Genomic DNA, 13,084 nt, shown 5'->3' with positions numbered 1-13,084 from the left:
GAAGTGTCACTGCTCATCTCAGCAATCCCAAAAACTATAGATTCAACACTAATATCAGTCATTTTTGATCATTTTTTTATATATCACCCCCTTCCCCCTCCCTAAAGTTTCGGCGTTGAATTTGGATTTAAACTGCATCGGAAATGTTACTATTTATCTCAGTGGCCCTGAAAACTATGGATTCACACTAATATCGATTATTTTCCAACATTTTAATATACCACCCCTCCCTCAATTTGCGGGGACAAATTAAAATTTTTTAAACAGAATCGAAAGTGTCACTGTTCACCTCAGCGACCTCGAAAACTATGGATTGACACTAATATCGATTATTTTCCAACATTTTAATATACCACCCCCTCCCTCAATTTGCGGGGACAAATTAAATTTTTTTAAACAGCATCGAAAGTGTCACTCTTCACCTCAGCGACCTCGAAAACTATGGATTCACACTAATATCAATTATTTTGCATCATTTTTATATACCTCCCTCAATTTGCGGGAGTAAATTTGAATTTAAACGGCATCGAAAGTGTAACTGTTCACCTCAGCGACCCCAAAAACTATGGATTCGGCACTTATAGCGGTCATTTTATATCATTTTATACATCTTCCTCTCCTTCCTCCAAGTTGCAGTGCTGAATTAGAATTTAAGCTTCATCGGAGATGTCAGTGTTCATCTCAGCAACCCCGAAAACTATGGGTTCGACACTAAGATCGATAATTTTTAATATATATCCGCACTTCCTTCCTCCAAGTTGCACCTTCAAAGTGAAATGATAAAACCATCTCAGGCCCGAACCTCATCTATGTTGAAAGTTTTTGTCGAGATCAGTCTGGTGGTTCAAGTGTTGTTAAGTTACAAATATAGTTACTTTCATTTTATATATATATATATATATATATATATATATATATATATATATATATATATATATATATATATATATAGAGAGAGAGAGAGAGAGAGAGAGAGAGAAAGAGTTACATTCTTTCATTTCCAGTCTAGTTAGTTACATTCTAGTATACTTTCATTTATATATATGTTTATAAAAAACTCAGCTATTGCTTCTGCACTATTTCAATGGTTCGTACTTTAAGACATCCCTTCCTCAACCATGGTTGCGGAATTGATTAAACGTAATGTTCTTGTATTAAATAAATGTATTTTAAATATATATTTCTCATTAATTTCAATTAAGTTGCTTTTCAAAGATCCTCTAAAATTTCAGTGAGGCAATATGGGCTATAAGCCATTAACTTCTATGGCCACCCTGCTACAAACTACAGACTTAAATATTCGATAAAGCATTTCAGTACTAAGTAGTTGCCACAATACCAATATGAACGTATTTAATTCCAACGGTAACAACTATGTTAGTAACACTAAAATTATTATTAATAATGATAACGAGTAAGAGTTTAGGATATTTCGGTGTAGGACGTTTTGGTGTACGGATGTTTCGGTGTACGGACGCTACGGTGTAAGGACGGTTTGGTGTAAGGACACTTGCTGTAAAGGACGTTTCGGTGTATAGCCTAATATTTGATTGCATTAATCATATGCTTGTAATGAACAGGCATGAAATGTCATAGTGTAGCCACTTTGGAAAAAAATGAAATGAAATCTTTGAGTTTTACGTCCCACAGTTATGCCGGTTAGGCTAAAGGAGACGGTGATGATGAGTAATGAATGAAATGGTGGAATGAAGAAAGTGGGAGGAAACGGGAGAACCCCGGGAAAACCCACGCACACGGTGTTTGTCCACCACAAAGTTCACTTGGCGGGGGCTGGGATCGAACCCGGAACCTGTAGCCACTTTGGAATAGTGTAAACTGATTAACATTGTTATTGAGTCTCATTGTTATTGAGACAGGATGATAATACAACACCAATCCATTCGCAACAATAATTTCTATTCAGAGATGTCCATAGGCGAGTTTTATAGAATAATAATCAAATTTACTGCAAAATATTCAGCATTATTTCTAAATTGAAATAAATATATTGTACAAAGTTCCTGAGACACAGTAATAATATATACAAACTGAATAATACCTCAAAGGAATTTTTGGCGTGGGAGACCCGGGTTCGATTTCCGGTGAGAGCTCATGTGGTTCGGATTCCACGTTAATCAGTATGTGGACGTCTCATATAGCCTCACTCCTGAACGGGACGTTAAACTCAGAATCAACTCATCTCAACTCAAAGGAATTTTGTTGAAAAAAATATAATTACATAGAATCACTCAACTAAGAATCTAAAATTGTACACAATTCCTTTTAAGACTGTAATCACATCGTCAGATTTGTAATTTTCACAAACCTTGTTAAGTCTCTTCGTAACACCGGCGTATTTTTTCTTTGTTCTGACTTCATATCCGCCAATTAACTTATTTTTTCCATTTGAACAACACTAACAAGGAGACTTATGGAAGTGTAATTTACTGATTTGAATGAAACTTTGCATACTTGTAGAATATCAAAAAATAATCGTCACTTTTTTTTTTAATTTTATTTTTGGCAATGGTGCGGGTTTAAGGGTAGAAACCACTCTTTGAACGTTAGAGGTGGCCTCCAAGCATAAACAGAAAGCAATCATTAAAATAGAAGATTAAATGATACGACCAGCTTACTGTCAAGGAGGTTTTAGGACAGGTGATTCAGAACCTGACGTTGAAATTACAAAATTCAAATTGGCGGATCCAATATGATGATTACAATTACAAAGTCTTCTGGTTTGAAATGTTCTGCATTTAGCCAAGAACAATTATAATTGGCAGGGGCTACTGAGAGAAGGTGCAGACTGATTTGAAACCCCTTTTTGTACTTATTTTAACAGGGCGTTTGATTAAATCTATAGCCAAGAAGCTAGAAGCCAATGCCAATGCACTTGTCGCGAATGTGAAGCAACACATATTGGAAAATTAAATATTTATAACTCTGATCAATAGGTTTAATTTTTAAATGCAGACGGGACGTACTCTAGTGTTTACAGGGACACAAACAGTAGAAAGGGTGGTACAGTCAGTAAATTCTATGACTCGTAGCTACATCATACAGCCTTCAATTTCTGCAAATAGTGTTTTGTTATCACCACTTTTAATTGTTTTGTAGGAAAACAATGGAACATTTGGTCTTATAGTCCAACACAACCTCTTTAAATTTGAAGATATCCTTGTAAAAGCATCAAATCCGGAAAAATTAACATCAAGTCTTGTGAGATCATGGTTCCAAGAGATTTTTCTTCAAGCGTCTAATGCAAAGTCCATTTTGTTATTAGTTTCGTGGAGTGGTCACAATTCAACTTTGACCTATTTTAAGAACAAAAGAGTAACTCATAATAGAAACAATTTCTGCAGGAACAACTGGTAGGATTCAGCCTCTTGTTGTGTTCTTTAGGCCGTTAAAAATTTTCTTGAGACATTTTTCTGACACTGTCCTTCTCTACAACTATAACATGAATTTACATCTCCGTAATAATATAATTAAGATCTCATCACTGATTCATAATCAGTTTTCTTTTCCTAGATTTGCTAATCTTATTGGGTATGCATGATATAAAAGCGGTTATTGGAAGAAAAACCATCTGTGTTTGAAAATTTTCTTTCAAAGATTGTGCAGCATTTTGCGATTTGTGCACAGTTATTGCCGTAATAAGGTGTGTGTGGTGTACACAATGTTTATGCATCACACACTTTTTTACTATATATCATTACCGTAAAACGTTTTCCCAATCAATTAATAATTATAACATTTGAGGATATAAGACGTTCTGACATAGAGTGAAGCGAGGGGACTCACTATAAATAAGTAACCCTTGTCAATTACAGAAACTTTTAATTTTTATTTTATTTATTAATTTATATATTCTACTTCGTGAATTTATTTCTCCCTAACGAATAATTTTCATTTTGAAGAGTGGACGTTTCGGTGTAAACATTAGAACTTTTACACCGAACCAGCCTCACACCTAAACGTCCTTACACCGAGCAATCCGTACACCGAAACGCCCTGCACCAAAACGTCCTACACCGAAACAGCCGTATCCCAGGAGTAGTTAATTACGAATATGACAATTATTTGCTACAGAAAGACTTCTGTACAAGAAATATATGTGTAAAAATAATTTACTTCAAAACAACACAAGGAAAGCAAAATTTATGACGTACATAACTGAAACACAATATTATGTTACTAATACGAAGTCAATGGTGTGAAAATAGAGAAAAACAGACATTATGAAAGATCTGGGAATCAAATTTGGTAGAAAGTTAAAATTTTGTCAACATAGAAATATATCATGGAAAGAGTACGAAAGGACAATAGGCTTCATTTATTTATTTATTTATTATTTCAGAACGATAGAATATGTACTTATACAAATAACTTGTAAGAACTAAGGCTCTGTAATATGAAACAGTATATCTAAAACTTGACTAACAGATTGACAGTATTCTTCTTATGGACGCGATGGTAGCGCCACAAGAGATTTTTAGGACTTCTGCACTTTAGGACTTCTGCCTCGGTATGATTTTTAGGACTTCTGCCTTTTAGGACTTCTGCATTTTAGGACTTCTGCACTTTAGGACTTCTGCACTTTAAGACTTCTGCCATTTAGGACTTGTGCCGCGAAATAATTTTTAGGACTTGTGCATTTTAGGTCTAATGCCGTTTAGGACTTCTGCATTTTAGGACTTCTGCCGCGTCCCCGAAAAGAAGTCTTTCCCCTACTTATAAAAGCGACAATTTCATGTTGCATTTCAGCTGTTACTTGTGGAAGAGAAAATTTTGCAAACATTGGGAATTAGTGATCAGTTTTTTCATTTCCTACAACATGCCAGAGAGATTTATTCTGGGAATGATTAACTACTGAAACATTTTTTGTCAGATAACGTTTCATGTACAGTAGCTTATTTAATGTACATGTGATGTTTGCATTTACTTTATGAAAAAGTTTGTATGCATAATTTTTGTTTCATTTGTTCATAGAATAAATTAATGAAAGTAATAGCATTTCAGTTAAATGTTGTTAGGTTAGGTAAGTCTTGATTTGTTGATTTTAGATATAGGTATTGCAAATTTTAGCAAATGTTACGAAAACTAGTTAACTACTTCCGATGCTTTCTTTGAATGTAGTAGTAGTTAAGTAGTTTTTGTAACATTTGCAAACATTTGCTAAAATGATCTTAGAAGTGCACTTCTTACACTTCTCAGTAAATTTAGCTCACATGTATTATTATATATGTAGGTATATTAAAACTGACATTCTCTTTGCAGTTCATTTGTCACCGGAACTGAAAGAGTAACAAGTCGGAACAGGCACTGTATACAAATTCATTGTGAATTCGACAAAAATCAGTGAAATAGTATATAGTGCCTGTTCCGACCTGTGACTCCTCCAGTTCCGGAGACAAAGAACTGGGGGGAACCGGATATACACAAGCTGTGCACAGTTATACAGCATGATTTTTTTTAAAACCCACGGATTTCATTTGGGTCTAGAATTTCTGTCCGATTTTCATGCGGTTTGTGGCAAATGATCAAGGAAGGATGGGAGATTTATGAGACCATGTTTACTAGTTTAAATTCATCCGGGGTAATATCGGTCACGCCTCAAGAAAAACCGCAAATATTCGTCAGTGTACCTTACAATTGGAATCAAGTGCGGTTCGGTGTGAAGATTTCAATTTTCTTCGTACATGGAAACCTCGCAAAGGTCAATAAGAAATAGGAAACTGGGCCGTTGTATTGGGAATTGCGCTGTACAATTCTGTGCTACTGTGTGAGTATAATTAGGACACAATGAGAATAGTGTATTCTTTGGAGCAACATGAGTTTATCGTTAAAAGTTTTTGGTAAACGGAATCTGTTAATGCTTCGGGAAGGTAATTTAGAAACAAATTTGCCTCACGTTCTGCCCCAGATAGTAACATAATATACCTATGGTCGCTAGTGAATAAATTGGAAGAAACAGGATCGCTTGAGTGGGACAGGGAAGCATCGGGTCCTGTAGCACCTCTTTCGGAAAACGCCATTTATCGACTCCTTAGGTTGCCTAAGAAATCTCTCTGTTGTTTGTCGTAAGAAATCGGCTGTAGCTATCCAACATGGGATTTTTGGGTGTTACCACTAACACTTAATTTATATTCTCACTAACAATTTGTAATCTGCTTTTCCCCTTCAAAAATCCAAAACCTCATTCCAATTCCAAGGTACACTGGCGAATATTTGCTGTTTTTCTTGAGGCGTGGCCGATATTAACCCGGATGAATTTAAACCAGTAAACATACTCATAAATATCCAATCCTTACTTGATCATTTGCCACAAACCGCACGAAAATCGGACCTGTTAGAAATCCGTGAGTTTTAAGAGAATCACTCTGTATTATTATCTAGGACTAAATGCTACTTGTATGAGAATTATGAAAGCACTACACAAATATTCGCTTGAATTTTTCAATTAATATTAATCCAATATAACAAAACTTAAATTGCTTGCAGCAGAGATAAGCCTTGTACTAATTACCTGAAAACGTTGAGCATCAAGGAAAAATCTTTGCTTGTTAAATACTGCGCCAGATGAGAGCTTGCGAAACACATCTTCTGCATCCATTATTAAATATTACATTCAGGGGTGCAATTCATGTAGATAAATATAGTATTTACAAACACAAGACTATTATTAACAAATGAACACACACCAAACATGCACCACAAATATAATTCTTCTTCTTTTTCCTCTTTGGAGCAGTGTTGGCAATTCATATTATTAATTTATTATTCATTGATTTCTTTCCGCGCAGCTCCTTCCGTAAAGCGTAATAACTTAACGCAAAACTTACGATTGGCATGGCAATTATAATGTATAATAACTGCAGTGATTCTCAAAGTGTGCTCCACGCAGCCCTTGATCTCCCTGAAGCCTATAATGAGATTGCGTGTTACTTTCACTGAAGAAACCCTAATCATGCCGTTAAATTTGAAAATGAAATGAAATCTTTGAGTTTTACGTCCCACATTTATGCGGATTAGGCTAAAGGAGACGGTGATGATAGTAATGAATGAAATAGTGGAATGAAGAAAGTGGGAGGAAACGGCAGAACCCCGAGGAAACCCACGCACACGGTGTTTGTCCACCACAAAGTTCACTTGTCGGGGGCTGGGATCGAACCCGGGACACCAAGCACCAGAGGTGAACGCTCTATCACTGAGCCACCGCGGCCCCTGTTAAATTTGATATAAAAGCTACAGAAGATTGCTGGAATTCCTTAAAAACACGAGGTTACGTACCTTCTCTATCGGTAACTTTGTGTCCTCGAGAAAGATACCTTACCAATGATATCTCACACCAGTAAGACAATGTTAACATTTGAAAATGTAATTATTATTCCACTTCTTTATTTTCTACGCTTCCTACATTTGTCATGCTGTCTGCTCAAAATCAATAATTCGTGCCGCTCTACATAAAGTAACTCCTTTTGTTACCAACATAGATTGTTACCAAACTCGCAATCGAAATGTCACATGCAAGTACCATCTTTGAATGCTGAACATTAATTTCCTCATTACACCACAATGCCCGATGTCAGCATGCTTCCACTAAAAATAGTGCCAACAAGAAGCAGATTCTAACACGAAAATACTACATTACGCTTCTTTTGTTAGCATGAGTTTAATGAAAAATTAGCAGTTTATCTTTTTTTCCTGGAAATTCTACTTCTTTTTTATATATCTGGACCAACTTTCCGGCACTTAACCCCTAAGTTTTTTTTTTTTTTTTTTTTTTTTGTGGTATCGTTGCCGCTAATTTTGATGTGTGATAATTAGTGCTCGAATGGGTGGTTCTTTCTTCACGGAAATGCAAATTATAAAAAACATATTTACCTGACAACACTGGCCTGTCGTCTGCTCAATACTGTCAATCGATTGTATGTCAGAAGAACGCTGGGGTAACTGAGTGAAAGTTTGCTGTGAAAATATTAACGTTTAAGTGGTAGAATCTTAATTGTTACAGAAATAAGTATAAAAATGTCATCTCAGAGGTCTGAGCGTTCACGGAGAAAGGAAAGAGATATGGAGTATCAAGAAAAGCTGAAATTACTGGATCAAGAATTGATGTCCTTTTATCAATATTGTCAGCAAGTGGGATTTTCTGAAGCAGAAATGGAGATCATATGTGCTCCACTGTTCTGCAGTTTAAGAAAGACTATGTTTAAGAAAGTACTGAAAGTAGCTTGTGTGGTAATGGCACTTGTAGGCTTTGTGTATGGCCTTTCACAGTTGGGAACCGTCAGCATGCATCTCTCAGCTTTGGGAAGATTGTTGATGATTAAGGTAATCAATCCGTCATTACTCGAACAGACGGTTCTACAAATTTTCATACATTTATTTTATTTTAAGGTTTCTTTACGCAGAACACGCACTAAATGAGGAGCTAGTGCATAAACCACGAACCAACTTGTGCTAGGTGACCACTAAAAAGCACGAATGCTAACCAATTCAGATCAGGAGCGCAGCAGGGATGTCCGAGCGCAGCGAGGAGGAGTACGTCTGTAAGGAGCAGACGCGTCAGCGACGGGGGCATATGCAAAAACGAGAATAGTGGAATAACATAAAATATCCACAAGAATTTTCACCTACAAAAACACTTAAATAATCGTAATATTTCTTACCTTTAAAATGGCTTCACTGGTTTCCCAGGTACAAATGACTCGTATCCAGGGGGGCCGCCCCCCCTAAAATTTTCACGGTAGGTTTGCAAATGAACTATAATATGATGATAAACTATAATATGGTTGGATCGCCCCCCCCTACATTTTTGGGCTGGTTACCGGTCTGCCGCTGCGAGTAGAAATTCGTTTGTTTTTAATTTTTTCCCCACACTTTGCACAGTTGATTTTAGGTTTCAACATACCATGACGCTGCAAGGACTTTATAATATGACGCTCTTTATCGCACAATTCTTTGTAATAAAATCGTATGTTTGCATTATATCCATTGCTAACACGAACAGAACATTCCCACCTTTTTCGCATTCTTGTATTCTTCCGCTTCAGTAAATACTTACACTCAGAATACGTTCACTACCATTCAAAATGTATTTCAATATGATATCTAATGACAGAAATTAATTATATTCACACTCTACTTCTTTTACGAAAAGTGTTTCACATCGTATTTTACCTATAAATTTTGTTTTCGGTAGAACCGTCAGCCTGAGTGAACCCATCGATTCTTATCTCCTTTCTATTGAACAGTTCGGTTAGAAGATTCAGTTAAGTGTAAAGATTTTATTCTGTAGATGTGAACTAGGATTACTCAAAAATTGGAAAAATTACAGAAGGAGAATAGTGAAATGGTTTCGAATATTTCATCGTTTTTTCGTTGTTCACCGTGGAGCGTTTAATAAACATTACTCTTTTGTAACATCCTCGTTTACACATACACACCGTCACTGATGCATGCTCCCTACGGACGCGCTGCCGCTCAGAACTATCTGCTACGCCCCTGCGCTGACTCTGTTAGATGCAATTCTTGCTTTTTAGTGACAGCCAAGTACAGGTTAGTTTTTTTTCACTAGTTTTTACGGCATATGTTCATACACTGTATTTATTACCATAACAGTTAAGCCGTTTTAAAGTCAATCTGCACATAGGCTAGCCAGGGGACAGTATAACGGATGTACGGATACTAAATGATGAGAAATTATATTTTCAAGCTACTTGTTAAGTGAGACATCCCTGCTCACATCTACGTAATCGTAAAACTCTAATTAAAAAAAAAATGTTCTTATTTCTGAGAACATTTTCAATTATAATTTCTCAGTAGTGTAATTGAACCAGCAGCTGTTCTCAAAGTTCCCCATAACCTTTAGGCTAAAGGAGAGAATAAACCATAAAATGAATAATGGAAGCAAACACACAACATTCATTCTTTCGATTTCTTTTATTGACATTGCTTTACGTCCTTATGCAACAGCCATGTTATTTCTGACGGACGATATTTACTATTGACGTGAGATGTTGTATCCAAAACTTTATATTTACGGGATTTGAATCCACAACTGATATCATGAGCTTAAACTCTAGATTGCTGGACGATAACGGTTTACTTTTTGTATATAGTACTACAGATGTGCATTTACTAATTGTTCAGTTATGAAAAGTATCATCAGTAATAAAAAAGAGTCTTTGGTCTTGAGTGTGCTTGAAATATATTGTCTTGTAACATCTTCCATTATTTATCTATCGGTGAGTAATTTTTCACCAATAAGCGACAGGCTTTGTGTCTACTATGTTATCTCCACATAGGAAAATTCAAAACAAATGTACATAGAAAGAATTCCAGAAACTTCTGGCTCAGCTTTGGAGTCTTATAAAACTACAGGTCGCATTATTTATTTGAAATGTAACTAATTACTTATATTTATTTATTTGCAAAATAACCTGTACTTCATGTTAAATAGACTTTTCTACTTTTTCTCCAGATTCTTCCATTTTGGGATTGGACTTCAATGTTTTACGAATCCTGTCTGGTCACGAATCCTTTCTATGGAGAGTATACTCTCACAGAAGAAGACTGTGTGGTAAGTAACTTAATTCAAAATTGTTGAAAATTTAGGATCTATTGAGTGTCAACCAAATGTCACTAGTAACGTATTTTGGTGTAACCGTGTAAAAACAATCAGATCAAACCAAACTAAGATCACGAATGCGCACTCATAAAGGTAAAATTTACTGCATATTATTTTTTTCTTTTTTATTTATTTTTCATTGTAGATATAATAGTTTAGTTCGCTTGATTTTAGGTACTGAACAATGCTTATTTTTGGATAATTCGAACTCTTTTTTCGTGTCTCCGTTATAACGAAATACTTTGGATAGTTTAATAATTACCTGTACCTTGGGCAGAAAGTGCTCATACATGTGCACTATACTTAATAGAATGTTAATTTAATATTAACAAAAGAAGAATGTTTTTAATATCTGTAAGAGATATAGATAGTGTTATGTCATTAGTTGCTATGTAGTTGTTTATGGATACCTAATCATCTTGTATGTGTTCATGACAATTTGAATGAAAATACATAAAAGTGTATCAACTAATAAACCATTTGATACCGTTCATCGACTTTATAATTTTGATAGAAAAGGTGAGAATAATAATATGTATAATTATTAAAGATATTTTTACATGCAAACTATTACTACCACTCGAGATTCATATATCATCGATCGAACCAGGTTGACGACTACCCTTGGTGAGTCGTTATAAAAATTTTGGTTTACCTCACCCGGGAACTTGCTGTAAATTCATATCCCGAAGCAAAGTAAGGGTGAATTTACTTTTGTAATAAGGTTAATGAATACAAATTTCACAAGACTTAGGAGTGGTAGGATAATTATAAGAAAAATGAACGGTGAAGCAATGGAGAATGAATCCAATAATAGTGACAACGGTGAACATAGTGTAGCACCAGGAATGACATCAGAAGACCGAATCTTGCTAGCCTTACAGCGACAATTGATTCAGATGTCTACCGAGTTAAAGCAGACGATAGAGCAAAAGTCCGAAGAATCCAACAAGCAATGCGAAGAATTGAAGCAGACGATAGAACAGAAGTTCGAAGAATCCAACAAGCAATGCGAAGAATTGAAGCAGACGATAGAACAGAAGATAGAGCAGAACTCCGAAGAATCCAACAAGCAATACGAGGAATTAAGCAGACGAATGGAACAGAAGTCAGATGAAACGAAACAATTAATTATCCAGACGATGAACGATATCACCTCGCAGTTCGAGGAAAAGTTAAAAGGAATATCTGAGGAATGCCAGGATAATCACAATCACCTGAGCCAAGAAATCAGTGATGTAAAAAAGGATTTAGAAGTAATAGAATCTTCTGTTCAACAGCAAAAGATTCAGGTCATCAATAATTCTAACAACATACGTGCAAATACGCAATTGATAGCTACTCTACAGGAAGAAATTAGGACGCTACAGGTTAAGGACAACACATACCACAATAATATGGGTAGTGAGCGCTTGGAGTTTCCCCACTCACCAGAGATGACTTCGCCTTCACCTGTGTCTGATGAGGATATTATTTTGGAAGAAATTCATCCGAAGAGTACAGATGGGCGGAAAAGGGATGGTGCAACGACATATCACGTCATGGATAGGAATTGTCACCCAATAAGTACACGGAATGATAAAAGAAAGGTAAAGTTAAGTGTTAAGATGAGTGAAATACGGGCTATGAGTAAATTCAGTGGTAAATGTAATGAAAACGCTACTTCTTTCCTGGAAAAATTTCAGGACGAATGCAATATAATGAGCATAGATAGATCACAATATATGAAATTAATCCCTCATGTATTACTCCCACCATGTTCTTTATGGTTTAAAGCAGTGCGTGATCACATCAATACATATGAGGAATTCAAAGCGGCATTGATCGCGAATTATGAAAATGACTTTTTGCTTGCAAATCGAGATGCCACCATTAGAAATCAACATTTCAATCCTCGTTTGCACAAATCTGTTGTAGAGTTTGTTGTGAATACATACAACGAATTAAAAGTCGTTAATCCCTTGCAATCGGAATCTAGAATAATAGCATCGATTCGAAATTTGCTCCCATTTAAGTTACAACAGATCTTGTTCTCTACACAGTGTATGAGTTTCAACCATTTATTAATGCTTGTCCAATGCTATGAAACCCAATACCATGCTATGAATCAACAAGCAGGAGTAGGTAAAAGTAAAAATAATTCAGATCATTTTGTACCTGTTCGGAATCTAAATATCAGAAGTGTGAACGATACGGAACACAACCTAAGCCAAGTAAATTCTAGCAATCAAAACGAGCAAAATAGGCAAAGTTATGTAGGGAATCAGCCTAACCTAATTAATCGTGGTAATCCTGATGTCAGATCACCCAACAGAAGTAGACATAAAAACAATCAGAATATAGGGCGAAATTACAGGAATACAACAAGCTACATGGATAGACGTAATTGGAGGTCAAGAGATGGCACTTCGTATCAAAATCAGAATCACGATGAAATACATGTACAAC

The 13,084-nt window shown here is 35.7% G+C and overlaps 2 protein-coding genes across 2 annotated transcripts in view; one reads left to right on the top strand and one right to left on the bottom strand.

The window, feature by feature from the left end:
- Positions 1-6,756, bottom strand: part of ais (DExD-box helicase 52) — a 51,831-nt gene extending 45,075 nt beyond the window's left edge. Inside the window, exon 1 of the mRNA XM_081736727.1 lies at positions 6,530-6,756. Coding sequence (XP_081592853.1) covers positions 6,530-6,616 — 87 coding nt within the window. The 5' untranslated portion in view covers positions 6,617-6,756. The remainder of the gene's footprint in view (positions 1-6,529) is intronic.
- Positions 6,757-7,909: 1,153 nt separating this feature from the next.
- Positions 7,910-13,084, top strand: part of LOC145668668 (uncharacterized) — a 53,896-nt gene continuing 48,721 nt past the window's right edge. The window contains exons 1-2 of the mRNA XM_081736726.1: positions 7,910-8,337; positions 10,490-10,588. Of these exons, the coding sequence (XP_081592852.1) occupies positions 8,032-8,337; positions 10,490-10,588 (405 nt within the window). The 5' untranslated portion in view covers positions 7,910-8,031. The remainder of the gene's footprint in view (positions 8,338-10,489; positions 10,589-13,084) is intronic.

The sequence above is a fragment of the Thermobia domestica genome, chromosome 13 (genome assembly GCF_964235325.1).
Source record: "Thermobia domestica chromosome 13, izTheDome1.hap1.1, whole genome shotgun sequence".
Lineage (NCBI taxonomy): Eukaryota > Metazoa > Arthropoda > Insecta > Zygentoma > Lepismatidae > Thermobia > Thermobia domestica.
Note: the sequence above shows the minus strand (reverse complement) of the source record. Positions and strands in the feature narration are given on the sequence as shown.